We start from the raw sequence: 18613 nt of genomic DNA, 5'->3' as shown, positions 1-18613 counted from the left end.
GATATTGTTTCGTTTTGCAGCGACTACGTTCTTATTGGCACCTATTTGCGTGACCAACTGCGGCTTAAAGCCTCTGCCACAGCGCTGCCACCGAACACCACGCCCGTACCTTGGTGGGAATTAAACGCCTCTTGCCGAGATCGTATCTTTCCTTGCATTCTCGCCTCCTTTTTGTTTCTTTGTGTAGCATCTTAAAAAGCGCTACGGGGTAAGGCAGATATTGTTTCGAGATGGTGTTGCCTTGAAATTTCGCCGAGAGTTTGAGAGAAAAACAAGAGGGAATAAAAAGACGACAGTGTTTAACCATCGATGGTCACGTCATGATGTAGATTACACGCATCTTTTCCATTCCTCTGTCTTATTCCATGTACATGCACTTTCATGAACACTTAATAACAAACGTTGAAAATAACTCACGTATCAAGAGAGTATTGCTTGCGATGTGGGAAATCACGTTGCGTTGAGTTGAGAGAAAAATAAAAGTTGTAAAAAAATGTTTAAAAATTCTTAACTAAATTAATCTCGAAATCTTGAAAAAAAAAGAAGATCACCGAAGTTAACCAATTTTTAATTAGTAGCAAGGTCGAATTTCACTCTCCAAGGTTTCCTGGAAAAGGAAAAATTCTTCAGGATGAAATAATGTCCATGATCACCATCTGCAAACGACTGGAAAGAGGCTAGAATGGATGCTTCGAGTGTGCACGTTTCTTGCATGACTAATTAATAACGAGGCAAGTGTCAAGAAGTTAGCATTCCGCCACTGTTTTTTCTCTTTCTTTCTATAAATCGTGACGCCAATTTGATTCATCGATCAGCAATATTACTTCTCCAGGTCTACCATCAGGCTGAGGGATCTTACTTCCATTACATCATTTCTTACAGTCTAGAATTATTTCATAAAGCATTTTTTTTTCAAGATATTTATACTGCGTAGCTCAATAGTGCACATTCTCACCGTCTATGAAACATCGTGACGGTAAAAGCCACACGATATGGCACATCCGACATTTCGTTGCCTTTTGGCAAATTTTCTGTCTTCGCTGCTGCACAACAACCGTGATTTGTATGGTTGACGATACGTAGTTCGGGTAGAAACACTGATATAGCCAATCCAAACTGCCCAAGGTCTCAAATAAGTTTCGTGAACAAGGACAAGAGTCATGGTAAATTTAGATACACTCTACTGAAAGAGCTTAATATCTCTGTTCCTTGCTCTGAACTTGAATTGCAGTAGGTTTGTTTGTCTTTCAGTGTGTAGTTTCTATCGTTGCTCTTACCAATTTGCTTGCAACGTGAGACGATGCGAGCTTAATCTTCGCCTGGTTCTATGAACAATATTTGGATGGATCTGATTGTTATTCTTTCATGGGATTTAGATCGGCACGACAAAGAGATTTTCCGTGATGAATGTAATTCTTTTAAATGATGGCTCTGGTTCCATACCAAACGATAAAGATGGAACCTCACTCTGAAACTGAAAACTAAAAAAACTCGAAACATCTATAATGACAATCTTATGTATCTAGATTTGGATCAGAGGGCGTGTTTATGGAACGCGGTTATTGCTGACCCCAGAGCGAAATCAAGAAATTCATCAAGAATTACTCCCGTTTCCATCGACTCCTTAAGGCGATAATGTGCACGCAAGCAGCTGCCTTCGCTGAGATGGACGAAATGATTCGATTCTTTATCCCTGAATCTCGGTCCCATGCAGCCATTTTGACATTTTCCATGCCAAAGGTTTGCGAAGAACGACGTATGGAGCATTTCGTATGACCCCAGAGAATGAGAGTGAGAACGAGACCAAGGCTGAATTAATGAGCAGCCGATATCACAATTTAGCTAGGGAAAATGAAAAGTATAAGAAGATATAGATAGATATAAATATGCAGAGGGGACAATACAGTTAATCATGAGGGTCGACGAGTTTGGAGGAAGTATGGGAATAATCATGGCTGCTCTGGGAGGTGGTGGAGAAGCACGACCTTAATCATTAAGGTCTCCTCAAAGTCAAAATAACCGTTAAGCAGACGACTTGATTATGATGAGTCCAGCCGCGGGAATACCGCGGTGTCATGTTCTCGATTCTCGTAGAAGGGTTCCGATTACTGATACAGGCTATTACAAAGAGCAGCGGGCGACACGGATGTAAGGCTGTTCTATTTCAACAAAACATAAAAAAATGATATCTTGATTTTGTGTCAGAAAATCCCCTTCGAGCCTGTCAACCAATTCCTGGCAGCTGAAAAAGCAAGTGAGATTTTGTGACTGAAAGTTTGTGACTGAAAGAATGCTCTGAATGATTACTTGCAAGGACGTCGGTGATAATGAAATCTTTCTTGGTCAGAGAACGACTTGAGTGACCCTGAAATCTTCTTGGTCAAAGAATAAAAGACGCCTCATATAAATCATACATGCTGACATGTTTTTGGTCGCCGCCGGTTTGGCATTTTATTGTGTCACAGTGTGTTGTGTTTATTTTGTTTTTGTGTCGGGTTCCTGAGTTCCTGCGTTTCCTGAATTTACAGACTGCGCATGATCGACGATAGCGTAACTGGCTCCACGATGAATGGAAGTTATCAATCTGGACACGGAAGAAAAACTCAGCACGCTACCAAAAAGAAAACAAATTTGTAAATTTCTTAGAATTGTCTGTTGGCTTTATCCTTCACACATGTTGTGTAGAGGGCAAAACAATAGACCTTATAAAATGCACACAGACACACGCATACACACACACACCACCGCCACCACCAACCAAATAATGTGCCATGGCTTAATGTGTCGACGATATTTGGACAGCAGACAGGATAAGGAAAAAAAAAAACATAAAAGGAGGCTTTGCCCCAAGAGTGGAATGAAGCATATTAAGGGCATCTGCTGGTCAAAAACTAAAAACACTTTGACAGAACAACCCAAAGTGAAGATCCCCACCAGGGGAAAGGGCGCGAAATATTGAGATCAATTTGCACCGTCTGCTATCTTGCTCCCTCTTCGTAAAAACAAGCTTTGTGCAGTCATCCGACATACCCAAATATCACCCGCAAACACCCTCCCAGGGGAAATTTAGGGCGGACGCCAGAAAAGTGGAGGGGAAAGGGTAATACCGTATACATTAAGAAAGAAAAAACAACCACCACAACAGCAAACTGATTCATTGAGTGATGAGTGCGGGCACAACCAGCCAAAGTATCAAAATAAATCCTTTTAATATGTTACAATTAGAAGAATGAGGAGATAGAAATTATGCAATCATCTTCTTCTTGCTAAACGCAAAAAAAAAGCAAAAGCGTGACTTTCTTTTTGTCTTCCAAGCTTGGTTATTGTTTCAGGCAATTATGTTACAAAATGAGTATTATTTTTGTGCATTTAAACTAGAAAAAAGGAGATGGAATCATTTTGCAATTACTTTCTTCTTGATAAACTTATAGAGGGAAAAGTGTTCCTTTTATGACTGCTTTCTTGCTGTGACATACTGAGTATCTGACTTCAGGGAAGTAGTCGGGAAGCGGGAGAAAAGCGGATTGTCAACGATCTTTGGTAGATGTGGAACAAGTGTCAAGATCGATTCAACCACCTTAGCATATATATATATATATATATATATATATATATATATATATATATGTGTGTGTGTGTGTGTGTGTGTGTGTGTGTGTGTGTGTGTGTGTGTGTGTGTGTGTGTGTATGTATGTGTGTGTGTGTGTGTACTGTACCCATGATGTTTAATATGTAAATATATCATAGGGACTGTTTGAAACTGTAATATCAATGCTGCGTCTTCAGGCCAACTATGATCACTGCCCGTGCAAATTCCTATGTGAAGCCTCTACACTATGCACAGCAATTTCGTCTGGGTGAATCCTAGTTTAGAAAGATGCTACAGATTCAAATGAAACCTCAATGGCTGTGTCAATATTGCATGCAAATCGAAATTATTAGACTCATTGATAATGGTGATGAATAAGGTCGATTAGCGATAGCTACCTGTAGCAATGACAGCAATTCAAAACAATACTGAAAGTAAGGGTACTACTACTACAGTATCCACTGATGACAAAGATTACAACGTAGTAATACTGCCTGTATAATATGACAGGCATGTATTGTTATGTGTTGCGAAGTGAGACGGGGCAGAATGAAGAAATTCGTTCCTTGATGATTCATTGCGGACGCAGAGGGGGTCTTTATATAGAAAAAAGCACCACGTGATCTGATTGAGCTCAGTTTCACAATATATTAATCTAACATTTGCGCAGCTCAAGAGCGTCAGTCCTATTGACACTTCTCCCTTCAAGAAGATATACAATTTTACGGGGCTCACTTTGAAGTCTATAAACAACAAACAAACAAACATACAACAAATAAAAGCTTTGCCCCGGATATTAGTTGAGACCTTGCTTACCTTGCTCCCAAAAAGGAGGACTATAACAACCGTTGTTGTCAGCTGACTGTAGAAGAACCATATGAGATACAGGACGTCAGGATTCGCCAGGTCCTGGAGGAAGAATCTGTCGAAAGAACAACAAAAAACATTACATGAATTAAGAATAAAGTATTATATAAACATGTATGTATATATATGTATAAATATATATATATATATATATATATATATATATATATGTAAACATATATATATATATACATATGTATATATATATAAACATATATATATATATATATATATATATATATATATATATATAGATTGTCCACAGCCTATACATAGTGATACCAGCATTAACTTTCACGAATTGCGAAATTCCTCTTTCTACCAAACTCTGTTTTTGTCAGTTTTTTTTGCGCTTTCTGTATTCCCACATAACATTATACGCGCTATAAATACTCGCACGTGTACAATGCAGATAAAGGGAGAGAAACTGAAATTCCCCCCTCTATCTCTCTTCTAGAGGGAGAGAGGAAAAACTGTTCCGAGAAGTATATGAAATTATCTGCAATATATTTAAAAGCATGAATACATATTCAATAGAATATATAGTATATAATATATAATCTATAATCGATAATATATAATATGTAATATATGACTATATTCATACATAAATGCTTTGCATACTACTTTTATATTAGGCGACCATGCTGCCGAGCAGTAGGCCTACATCGCTCAAGATGTGCATCAAGATGTGGAAAGTTTCGAAAGGCTATGGAAAAAAAAAATAAATCGGTGCATCAATGCGGAAATATTGCCAGAAAAGTATGGATTTGCTCTGACGCAACTCGACATTGACGCCAGGTGCAATAACTCGAAAGCTGGAAGATGCATCATGTGACAGCCAAAGTGCTTCCGGACACGAGTCCCCCCCCCCCCCCCCCCCCCCCCCCCCCCCACTGGCCGCTCAACAAAATTACAATAATAATATATACCGCCCTCCCGAGACAGACTGTGAATGCTTTTTCATCACGCTATTTTAAGACAAAGGCTTCCTTTATCGCAGCGAAGGGCGTCTTCAGTTTCAAATGCCCGTGCCAACATGGTTAAAGCTGCAGCACTAGAAAGCACAGCACTGAAGCTGCGCAAAAAAAAAAAAGGTGCTACTTAGAAATAATACGCAAGGCAATGCGGGAGGCATAAAAAAATGGACACACCTCTTTTTTGAAAAATGAAAGATTGGGCTTTTATGAGAAAGATTTTATCTTTTTGTTTGGGTGGTATTTAGTGAAGAGAAGAAATGTGACATTCAAACAGTGCAACATTTGAAAGTCGTATGGAGATCGCCAGAAGTAGCAAATGATAATTGCTCATTACTGTCTGTCTTTAGTGTCAATGACCGCACTCCTGTCAAAATCTGACAAACGGAAGCATCCTTCATGGACCTGCTGTCTTCGCGCCCTCGGCGACGCAAGAGGGCGTCGGATCACCGCAGTTGATGGCTTTGAGGCATCACTCCTTTCAGCGGTAGGACTCTCTATAGCCACACACATCCCATCTCTCAAGCCGCATGTTTGACTAGCGTGCTTCCGGGATTCAGATTTTAAAGTCTGTGGATGTCCGCGTAAAACTTCATCCGTATTAAACTGTAAAAACACTCTTTTGCTACGCGGCCACAATACGGCGTTGTCAATGATATTTGTACAGGAGGGTGCGGTTTCGCTACGTCGCGCCTGTTTGTTTCTTTTGTTTTGTACCGAGAGTCTTATCTGTCTTCTTAACTTTCGCTGATGTTTCTATTAAACTAGAAGTGCTGATCTTGTCTCTACAGATTCGTGACCTGTTTCGGCAAATTTGATGCTGTGAGCTGAGTCTAGTCGACGTAAGCCTAGTAGAGAACCAACAGCTTTTTATCTCATCAACATCGCTACCTTAAAGTGTTTATCATCTTAATATGCCGACGTCACTTTGTACCCTCAATCTTTTCTTGCGTGTATCTTCCTCCCTTTTTTTCCTTCCACTTTTCTGCTTTCCCCTTCTTTCATGCAGCACTTCTTATATCACAGCAACAGCTACTACTTTTAATTTTGCTGCTGCTGCTACATGTACTACTACATCAAGTACTACTATCACTACTACTGCTTTTACTACTACTATCACTACTACTACTTCTACTACTACTACTACTACTACTACTACTACTACTACTACTATTACTACTACTACCACTACTACTACTACTATTGCTACTACTACTGCTACTAATTTTACTACTACACCTACCACTTCAAGATACACCAAATAATGCTGTTATTACTGCTACTAAAACTACAATCACCACTACATTTTTTTAATTCTTCATCACATCCAACTATAATAGTTATGAGTATCATCAAAAGTTATAATTTGTTTGTATCATCAATATCATTTCCTTCTGGACACCAGAAAGTTCGACATGAAAAAAAAAATATCTCACGTGTATGCTATGAACTGGCAAAACGAACATTTCGGCACAATGCTCGCATTATCTTTGCTTGATTCCAAAAACAGACATTACGCCCCGTATTTACGAAGGTGGTACAAAGGTATGAAACCATGGTTTAAACCATGGACAATGTGTAAGGAGCACCAAGTGTCGCATGGCCTATTTCGTTACGAAATCAGTCATTTCGTCGACGAAATATTGTCATTTCGTTACGAAATGACTAATTTCGTAACGAAATAGGTCATTCGACACTTGGCGCTCCATACAAATTGTCCATGGTTTAAACCATGATTTTAATAGTACCACCTTCGTAAATTCGGGCCTACGTGTTCATTCCCATCGGGTGTAAACCCGTGTTATATTTCAAATGTGCACTCACTGGAACCCCCCCCCCCCCCAAAAAAAAAAAGAAGCAAATTTCTTGAGAATATGACAATAACGACTTGAGCAGCATTCAGATTAGTAACAATGAAGAAAGGCAAAAGAGGCTATTGTTACCCCCAACAAGTCATCATCGACACTAAAACTGACAGGATTTCTTGAGCAAAAAAGAAATAATGACTTTGAGATAAAGATGACTTACGTTGCAACACAAAGGAAGAGTGATAGAAGCGTCTCATTGTATATCGCCCAACTTATGAATCTACTTTCGTTGAACTCTGAGGGCGCTTTTCTCACCACGTAACACAATCTGATTCCCCAGAGGAGTAGAAGCAGCTCGGCTGTGTAGAGAAAAAAAAAGAAAAAAAATGAAGTAAGAGAGAAACGTCAAAACCTTACAGCTTTCAAAAAAGTAATTCAATTTTTACAATGACAACAATAATACGAAATGATTGCAAGAGGTATAATTTACATGACAGGGTCAAGCGGTCAAGTGGTCAGACGTTCCTTTCAAACACTCGAACGTCTCTCTTGAGTGGGTCAAGAGTTGGCTATGAAATCTAACACATAAATTTTACATATGTAACGCCATGATATAGTACCATTGACTTAGGAACACCCACTCTAAGCAATCTAGACGCGCATTCATATCTCTGTCGATTCACGCCGACTCGTAATATGAAGAGCTTGTTCGTAAAACGGGTTAAAACGGGTTTTAGACATCTCAAAGAAAGCCCATCATCAGACAGAGCAAATTAAAACCTTCAAAGTGATACCTCACTTGTAATATAACAAGAAATATCATTATTTTCTTGTAGTTATGATGAAAAATATACCATATTTTCTTCTCATTTCCTATATTCTTTTGCAGATTTAATCGAACATATCTTATCAACAAGAGTGGGGGTAAAACTTGTAATATATTATAATATACGCCATAATACGCTCATAATTTTATATACAATCACTTCCCCGAGTGTAACTCGATAGACCATTCGGGTCACCAGCGCTATCCAAGTTCAGTCTTTGTTTGAACATTAATTCACAAATTGTTACGTCGGGCTAACTTATGCATTATGTCGCTTTGAAAGCAAGTGAAGTGCCTAACCAACTGAGGAAAAAGAAAGATCAATAATATTGTGCCAATGCGTACACGAGCTAGTTACGAACTGGCATATTACTCAGCTATACTTCTCTTGCTCTTCTGGACCGACTTCCATACCTCTCCTGACCATCATAAAACTCATGATGGCGTTGCCTAGATACGACTTTCCTGTTTGACACCCACCATCTTCTTTCCGGGTCACATTTTATGACAGCTGCACTTCAATTTGGCGCCACCTTTCGCTGTGCCTCCCTTCCCCTCTTCCCCGTCCCATCTTGAGTCCCCAACCCCCACTCATCCCCCACCCTCCGTCTCTTCACCCTGATCATTACCCTACCCTGGCCCTCTGTCAAGCCGAGCCAGCTTGCATCACGAGTACTCATCAACCGGTCCACCTGCCACGACTCTGTCGCTGAAAAAACTTCTTCACTCGATTAAATAGGAAGACTAATTGATTTATGTCAGCGATACCTCGCAAAGAGTAAACTCTACCGCGGCGCCGCGGACCCTCCCTTGTTTTTACCAGCGCTGGAAACGAAAATACGGCGCAGAACGAAAAGTATACACGCCGCACTCCGCGAACTCGTCCTTCTCTCCCCCCCCCCCCCTTCTCTTCGTAACATATTCCATCGTGTACACTGAATCTTGGCTATTTACATGGCTTGGGTATACACGATGAAAAAGTACGTACTTCTGGGTAGCTGATGGGATTTTAGTCCCTTGCAGAGTTCATTCTAAGCCTCGAGCGTTTTCTTCCACGTTTGTTTACTGTAGTTTCTGATCGTTTACGATTCGGAAATATAAACTAAAAAAAAAAAAAAAACTAGCTTTAGCATGCAGCTGATGAGGTTTTGAGCTTCTCGAATGTCTCCGTAAATATGAAAACATCTCAACTGATGGCATATATGCACGCAAATCAGTCCTTACTGTCGAGAACGATGTACCAAAGCTGTGCGGACTATATAGCATTACAAACGTTGCTTCGAAATAATTCGCATGAGGATGGAGTTATAATAATATGGCAAAGTATCTGCAACAGACATTACGTTAACGTATGGAATTTTACATTGTTGACTGGACAAGTTATATTTTGCACTTAATAAAAGCAAACCATGGAGGCATATAGTTTTGAAAAAAAGAAATGCCATAAAGCTATAAGTAGCAGTCGCCTGTAATCTTTCACCCTGGATATAGGATGGTTTAGGTTACTCTGTACTTATGGGCGAACCTACTTTGGGCTGACCTACATAGCGATTTACATCGAGGAAAGCTGAAAAAGCCTACATTCATCATCGCTGCACAAGGGTTTGTTTTAATTTTCCTGCTTTGACGTCACAGACCGACAAGTGTTGGGGACGTATCGGACGACACATTATACTGCGAGAGTTTATTTTGAATGTAGAAGATAATGACTAAAGCATTTATTCGTACTTCATAGGTCCTATAGTATCTGTATGTATACGAGCGCGGCTCGAAGCCTTGTCGACATACACGAAAAAATGACGTACTACGATGACACTACCAAGAGAAAATGAAATATCACGTTACGATGATCTGCTTATTTCTTGTGGGTTTTGCTGCAAGTGATCTGTGATTTTTGTTTTTGGTCCCCGTAAGGTTGATATTCGTCTAGTAGGCCTATTCGGTAGTGTTGATTTTATAAAGTTCTGATTACGCATTCTGTATTATCACACGTGGTATTGAATTTATATATACGGCTAGAAAAGAAAAACGAATATGACCTCATAAGGTTTCTGCACAATTTCACGTGTGTGACACATGAAGAGAATGATGTGTGTCACAAGAATGAATGCCATATTATTCTGTCGCGATTCAGAAGACATTTGAACATTAAAACGCACACACACACACACACACACACACAAACCACGGCAACAATTCCAACCAGAACCTTCTTCTCCTCCTCCTCCTCCTCCCCCCCCCCCTCCATGTCACAATATGTGGGATGTTCGTAATGTCCTTGCCGCCGAGGCTCAGGTTGCATCTGCAAATACGAGAAAGTCTACGGGAAATCTTGTTTTCGGGACCGATTTTTGAGACGCGAGACACGATTCTGACAACAGTGACGACAGAGTCATTATTTGAAAGCGACACTGATGCAGAATATGCAAGCAACACGAAATAGATACTAGCGTCTTAGTTTGGGACTGTGAAACGCACGTGGTGCCAGTATCCATCATCGTATCATGGCAAACATTTCGGCCTGATGCAGACGTGAATCATTATATTCCGCTCCTTCCAGACAAAGCAACACATTAATCTGATTAGACGCATGCATTTTCTGTTCATTCACGTTGCATATCATTTCCACGATGAGCAAGATCGTTAGAGCGACGTCTTCTTTGACTTATTCTTTTTCCCCCTTCTCTTTGCGCCAATAAAATACCAGCACGTCATCCACGACATGAGGCTCATCAAATTGGCAACGTTGGGGGAATTGATTGCGTAGAGCGGCGCTTGCGTAAATTGGGTAAAGATGATAGATGCTTTACAGTGGAACTTATTAAACGATGTTACGCTCCAGCGAGCACACGAGCTATCAATTCAGTGGAGAGTAGGAGCGACTCATCATCATGTTTGCTTAGCGCGAGAAGCATATATACCGGTAGTATATAGCACAATATCATCTTCACCCTCGCAAAAGCCTTTCGGTGTTTTATCCCCGGGTCTGTAACCACTCCAATAATATCTCTCAATTTGCCCATAGTGGTTAATCATCCATTTGGTATTCAAAACACGAGTCATCCAAAAACAGCTCAATTAAAAAAAGTACCGAGTATTTACCATAACAACGCTGTCGTAAAATTAATATTTTCGAGACCCCCTTGAAAGTAAAGGGCATTGGAACCAGCAATCTGTGATACCCCACACACGCCGATTGATATTTCTGATCAATGATAACTCAACGATTCCATCCATGAAAAGCACAACAATCTGGCGCGAAGGGAACGTAGGAAGTGGGCGAGAACGGAAATACGATACGTGGAATTTTTGGTTGGCAGTATATGACATTATTGTCTTTAAGGAATTGTATAAACTGTGATAAAGACTTGGTCTTTTGTTGTTGTTGTTGTTGTTGAGTAATGCTTTATAGGTTCTCTTCAGCAGGTCCAATATCAAATTAACGCACTGAGTGGAGGACTATATCTGTTTTATTTCTCTTTAATTGTGTACCTAATGCAAATTTCAAATCTAAATTCAAAACAAGGTTACGAAAATCAACACACCTTTACAAATGCACATAGACTGTATACCCAAGAGACAAAAGAAAGAGGAACCGTCTACCAGAACCCGTAACGCAGTTTGGGTATTATGTCTGTTCGTAAATATTATGATGATAACGTAACCATGCATCATGACAAGCAATGTATGAAAAATCTCTTCGTGTTCCTCGATGAAGCTCGGTTTTACGTACTCAAATAAAAGAAACAACTTCACACGTTGTCCTTTATATTACTTGCGCAATAACTTCCTAGCTATAAAACGTAAATCCTTTTTTTTTTCACTCTTGGAGACATCTGTCCTCTAAATTTGATTACGACATCGTGACCGTGCAAATATTGAAATCATATCACGCACAACTCTCCTATTCCATGTCAGATCATCAAAGCTAAAAACTCTACCATTTTACATTCATTGCAACCAACTTTAGCCATGAATTGACATCCTACTTGATTAAAGTTAACAACACTGGACGATTCCATCTGAGTGGTACATGATGACTCATCAAACTGACTTCTTTCTATTACAGAATTGATGGTGGAGACGGATAGAGAATGAGAAAGAGAAGAAGAAGAAGAGAAGAAGGAGCGAAAGAATAAAAGAGCGAGGGTGGGGGAAGGAAATTAGAAGGGACTGGGGTTGAGAAGACGCTACCGGTGAAGACAACGCGAATGTTTGTTTGAAGATGTATTGCCAAGGGTTTTGAACCGGAGAAAGACAAATCGGTGATTCGTGGTAATAGCTGCGAGCACTTTTTCCTCGTTCTTTCTTTTTTCCCCTCTGTTTTCTTGCGCGACCACATAAACGTCCCCGTTGGATGACTGATGCGATTCCAAGCAATCACGGAGGTTATTAAGCTCGCAGTTATTTGCGCGCGCAAACCCAAACGACTGTTTAAGTGGAGCAAACGGTAATCATGAAATAGTTAAGGAAATAATGCTTGGGAATACAAAGGAGATATAAGGGAAGAGAAGAGGAAAAGATGGCTAAGATATTCATCTATCTATCTATCTACTTATCTATCTATCTATCTATCTATCTATCTATCTAGAAATATATTTATAGTTTGGGATCGAGTAGAATTTGCATCACGTGACAGTCATTATTTTTGTCACAGTGTATGTCCTTGAACTTTCACCGCATATTTTGGTAAAGGAGTTCAATGCTTATATTGATGCACTTTATATATACCTGGGTGTCAGTTGTATCATCTCCATTTCTCCACCTTCTTGGTTTGTCGCTACATCACGGTAAAATAATGATACCTCCGGTCAACTTTATTCGGTTAACTATTCTCACAACAATCAGCCATTGAAAATTATTCCGGCGCCCTTCTTGACACAACTTTAACTTAAAGGCATTGTTTACCATTTGCAGAATGAAACAAAAACCCAGCTTTAGTGCTGCAAAATAGTTCTGAAATGTCAGTTTGGGATAGAAACAACAAGTGTAAAAAGTTAATTAGTATAATCATTGTTAAGTATTGTTAAACATGTAAAGTGTGAACAATGGTTATAATAAAATTGTTTCTAGACTAAACTGTCTACAGTTATGGTTTAGCGAGAAAAATAGCGATATCTCTTTACATATTATGCTTTATTTCAAATTTTTTATATGGTAGGATGTTTTGTGATACAACTGACCTATGCATATGCATCAAATGTGATAAATCGAATAACTGCTCCCAAAGGTAAACAGTGCCTTTAAACTACAATGTTATAGCGGCCAATTGGCTTCCACGATTTCTTACTTTTTGTGTTTGTTTGTTAATGATGTTTGTAGTATTGCGATTATCTACTTCTACGTGAATTTCCACTTGTCTTCATTCAAGGGGCCCCGTAACACATTAGGGGGAAAAGCAAGCCCTGGAGGGCCGCTTGTTTCCTGGATTGAGGCCAGAGAGGTATTTGTTTTGTTTTATTTTACCGAGGAAAGGGTGTGAGTTGTGAAGGATGTTGTAGAATCCTGGGAAATGCATCTCAACAGACGTTCGGTAAAAGTCTACGCCAACTTGTCGCTTTCAACTCACCAAAACATGATGGGTGATTATGATAGAGCCATACTAAAATGAGGATTATGAAATAATCACTCTTCAACGATAATTTGCAAGTTAACATTTGAGAAGTTAATGACAACTGGCATTACGACCAGATGATAAAATCGTTCACGTAATAACATCTTCACATTCCATTACTTTCAAAGTCAACCGCTAAGACTCCTCAGGTACTGTCGAGAGGTTTACGTAAAGTGGGAAATGATTATTGGTTTGGATCTAACAAAGTGCGTGTCAAAATTAGCTGAGCCGTTGTTGAGGGCTCAGTGGATTAGACCCACGGGCTTTCAATCTTGAGGTGTGTGGTTCGAGTTCACTAGAAGCAGCGGCCATGTTTGAGGGGTCATGTTTGAGAAACAACAACAACAACAAACACAAAGACAAACGAAAGGTCTCAAAATCACATTTACGATTTTGCGGAGGCGATCTCGAAGGCTCACATATTTCGTGTATGTTCTGTCCTGTCAAACATATCTTCACATCTCTCCGAAAATGTTCAAGGCCGCTGGATTTACAACCTCAGCATTCTCCCTCGATGTGCACTTAGCATGGAAGCGAGGTTCACTTCACTGGATGGCGCGATAAGAAAGCGTATCGTACCGATGCACACTCAGTCACAAGTACTACTAATGAATTTACAGCGTCTGTGACATCTTTGAAGTAATGCAATTGGCATGGAAGTGGGTTTCAGTTCAGCGGACTTACTTCGAGGTATTATTGAAAGAAAGCTTATCATTACCATACACGCCCCATCACACATGGTAACTTTTCAAGGTCGAATGTTATGCGTAGTGACACTCAGAGATAGACATACTGTACGTACATACATACAGACACACACACACATGCGCACACATAATTATGATCCTCCATTCTCTGTCTTATGTGTCTTTCTCAGTCAATCAATATATTTCTATTCATCTTTTGAATCCCTACAATTTATCTTCCTTTCTTTCGTCTTTTCTTTATATCTTTGCACTATATCATGAGAAAGAGAGAGAGAGACAGAAAGACAGTAGACAGACAGACAGACAGACAGACAGACAGACAGACAGACAGACAGACAGACAGGCAGACAGAGGGACCCCAAAGGTCCATGTTTAATACCTGGCGCAGACAGCGTACGTAGAGATAATCAAAACAGCCGGCTCTTTAGGCCGTCTTACGACGAGGCCCCGGTTGCATAAACAACATCAGCGTAAGTTCATGAAAAACAAACTATGGCAATGACGGGCGATTACTTTATCGAAAAGGAGAAGAAATAAAAAAGATACCGACCAGCATTCATCATATATAACTCTCTCGACATCATCTCCCCAGCAAAGCACACGTATATTAACAATCGCATCAAATCATGATCATGATCTGCCCTCTTGATTTGACTTTATATTGAGATGGAATTCATCCTAATGGCATTTTGTCTGAACTTGACGACGTCATCAGGGCGACCATGATGAGCAGAGCCTTTCCAGAAAGCTTTCGAAACCAATCCCTTGACCGGCACTTAGTTCTTAATTCTCTCTCCGCCCACAATCCACTCTCGTGCGCTTAATTCATTGATCTTAACCTTTTGCTCCTCCCTATCACTAATTGTAGTACAGTCCAACTGCAGCAAAAAGGACTAGAGTCATCCATGTTATTGAATTCAACAGGGGGATTAACCCTCTGCCTGCTATATCCATTTCTTGTCCATTGGTTTGTGTGCATGGTGTGTGAAATTTGTGCACATTATTTGACTCATTGGCACAGAGCTTGAAAAGAGGGCGCACTTCATGGTCAACACAGTCTGTTCCAACAAGCGTATGGGTTTTGTGAGCCTTATTAAAGATGATGATATATCCATGGTAAACCTATCAGTTCAATTCAGTTAATTTTTATATTTCTCGATGATAAAAAGACACATAAAATATAACAAAAATAGAATAATGTATGATGTCCAGCTTGGGTGTACAATGAAATAATGGGGATTGCTATTTTATTGTATTACATACATGGAATGATAAATGACGGTCAATTTATACAGGTTTTCTATGAAAAACAAAGGTGAGGGCTAGAACAGCATGGTACCGTTGTTGCAGGATTGGCATGCAAAGTAATTTTCATCGTACCGTTGTTGTGGCTTTCAATGGAAAGGCAAGATTTTAAGGCCATGGTGAAGATAAAGAGACCTATACTCCAGCACCAGGGGTAACGTTCTAGGAGTTCATCAAAGCTGAAGAGGTTATTAATGAGTGACCGATGGAGAAAGGCTCTTGTAGTAGTGTTTCGGTATGAACAATGCATTAGTCTTGAAGACAAATGATGCCAATAGCATAGCGTCGAGCTTCGTGAGCTAAATTGTTCCTTCTCTGCAGTATAGAGCGTAGTGCCTTAGTGTTGACGGCGAAGTACTAATGATGAAAGGTATACCTCACGATGGACAAGTCTATCTATTTCTCTACTGGCAATATCAGGCTCAGTTTTTCCCTGGGGCTTGAGGGCCAAGCCATCATTCGTGTTTGATGGCACCAACAAAGTCAGGTTTGATATAAACAAAGGAGCAGCTGTTTTAACCCTGGTGCCGTTGCGTTGTGTACTCATAATCTTGTCAAAGCCTGCAGTGGGTCTGTGGGCGTACAGCCACCATGTTGCAGGTACACTGTAGTACTTGTACCAGGTACCAAGCGACTAGTAGCAGGTCAATCTGGTTGAAATGACCTGACCTGACAAAATACAGGGGAGTAAAGGGGATAGAAGAGTGAAGTTAGAGGTGCAGAGTTCACGTGACTATTCCCGTGGCGCAATACGGGGTTTACGCCATTCCCGCCAACAGGAGGGTCAAAGACCCTCCAGTCGACACCGATGAAGTCTGGCCTTACCAGGAGACGGGTGCATGCCTATACCGCACTTACCCGCAGATAGGTAACCTATAGCAGGCAGGAAGTTCATCTGAAAAGAAGGTAAGAGAGCAGCTGATAGAGTGAAGAGAGGAGAGGAGCAGATAGCTCGCTAGGGAGGGTGAGGGCGCTTAGATCGTCACTCTGGTATAAAACCCGCCCATCTTTACTCTCAATAGTATAACCTGTCTGCGATGCAGAGAGCTTGATTTTTGCTCGCTGTAAATGGTACCTACAGCTCACGTATACGATCAACATACTTGTCTGAATGTTGAGACTGTTGAGCACATCTTTCATTTATAGTTTTGTTTCACGGGGAACGAGTCGATCCTATTCTCATACATGGAATAATCAGGGCGATTAGGGAAACTGGTGCGTTTGTCTACGAGCTAATGAGGTTATGGGAAATAGACTCACATCGTTTTCTTCATCGCGCGGAGCTGCTTGTGATTAGTCCGAAATGAATATCTTGCCTCATGCCGTCTTATTTTGATCACGTGTGGCAATATCAGTGTGTGCGTGTGTGTGATGTGTATGTGTGTGTGTGTGTGTGTGTGTGTGTCAGCTAGACAAGCCGAAATACAAAATAAAACCAACAACATGACGAGCGCACATGGAGCCACTCATGCTAACGGCACTCCGTCCTTGGGGGGCTAAATACATTATTTGGCTATGTCTGTCTGCTGCGTTTATAATCACTTTCTGTATTCATAGTCTGTATTGGTATTATATATAGCCCCTATGCTTTTGGACGCCAGAATGATTCTTGGATAAGCAGTGGTATTACCGGCATAAACAAACGCTACAAAATGGTGATAAAATCATGCTAAGCCAAAACGACGGCATATAATGAAGTAAAAGCAAAAAGCAAGCCCTTGGCGTGTCTAGAAATTCAGTTTAGAGAGCCAGTAATCTTATCTGTCAACAAACAGTTTCTAATCAAACAGGCTGATTATGTTCATTATGATAAACAATCATATTTTTTTTTTGTAAGAACCTGATGAAACACTTGGATGACGTTCGTAATGATTAATAATGATCAGTGGAATACCGAACGTATAAGAAAAATATATTTTGCTTATTTGATTATGGCTTTAATTGCTTTAATTATGAAAAGAGGATCAGCAAAAGCCAAATCCCAAACTGATTTGGGAAATAATTTTCTAATAAACCACGAATAATCACAGCCTGAAGACTTCAATGCGTTTTAGGTTGTGAAGTTATGAATGCCTATCATTATTGGTATTATAATAACCAATATGGTTATTACAATATTAGTACATGTGTACTGCTACTTGGGACAATGAATAACAATAATTATCATTATCATTATAACCATTATCATTATTATTGTTATCATCATTATCATTACTACTACTACTTCGGTCATTGTTATTACAGTCATCACTGTTGTTATCATCATAATTGGTATAAAGTATTTCACATTCATAAAAATGATAAAACGAGACATGCAAAAAAAAAAAAAAAAAGAAGGAAGTATGACACGGAAAAACAAGAAACGTTCTGGACCCGATCACTTCTTTTTTGAAGTGAAACTTTGCCCTATTATCTATTTTTTAAGTTGACTCTAATAAAAAAAAACTGATAAAGATATTGATCACAATCATTTTGTAGCAGTTACATGAAGTGATGATGTATCCCAGCCACAGGTCTCACTATATACAGCAAAATCTGCACTAGAGTTTAATTTAGTTAAGATTAGGTTTGGTTCTAAAGGACATTTTGCAGAGTTATACATTTTGATTTGATTTTTGAATTGATTTATTTGTCTTCAACATAATTTCTACATGAATCAGAATTCTTTTCGTAATACCTTAGAAAACATCAATATACAGATTACATCGTACATACTTCAAAGGAGAAAAAAAATACATGTATACATTGATTCCATTACCAAAATATATTGTATTACCAAATTTGCAAACAATATATTATCGAAGAAATTATGCAGAAGAAGGACTGCCACTATAAGCGGATGCTTGAACACGTGGCAGCCCATGAAACCTATCTACATATACGTATTTAGTTTAGCAGAATGGAGAAAAGAATCTGAACA

At 39.6% G+C, this 18613-nt stretch overlaps 1 protein-coding gene across 1 annotated transcript in view; it reads right to left on the bottom strand.

Annotated features, from left to right (window-relative positions):
• The window catches only part of LOC139742166 (probable G-protein coupled receptor CG31760), a 131916-nt gene that overhangs the window by 7485 nt on the left and 105818 nt on the right, over positions 1–18613 (bottom strand). Inside the window, exons 7-8 of the mRNA XM_071652738.1 lie at positions 7462–7600; positions 4406–4511 (exon numbers count right to left, since the gene is read on the bottom strand). Coding sequence (XP_071508839.1) covers positions 4406–4511; positions 7462–7600 — 245 coding nt within the window. The remainder of the gene's footprint in view (positions 1–4405; positions 4512–7461; positions 7601–18613) is intronic.

The sequence above is a fragment of the Diadema antillarum genome, unplaced genomic scaffold (assembly GCF_040938485.1).
Source record: "Diadema antillarum isolate AM-2024a unplaced genomic scaffold, OU_Dant_1.0 seq00000981_RagTag, whole genome shotgun sequence".
In the NCBI taxonomy this organism is placed as follows: domain Eukaryota; kingdom Metazoa; phylum Echinodermata; class Echinoidea; order Diadematoida; family Diadematidae; genus Diadema; species Diadema antillarum.
The sequence above is the reverse complement of the archived record's forward strand: the minus strand, read 5'-3'. Positions and strand labels throughout refer to the sequence as shown.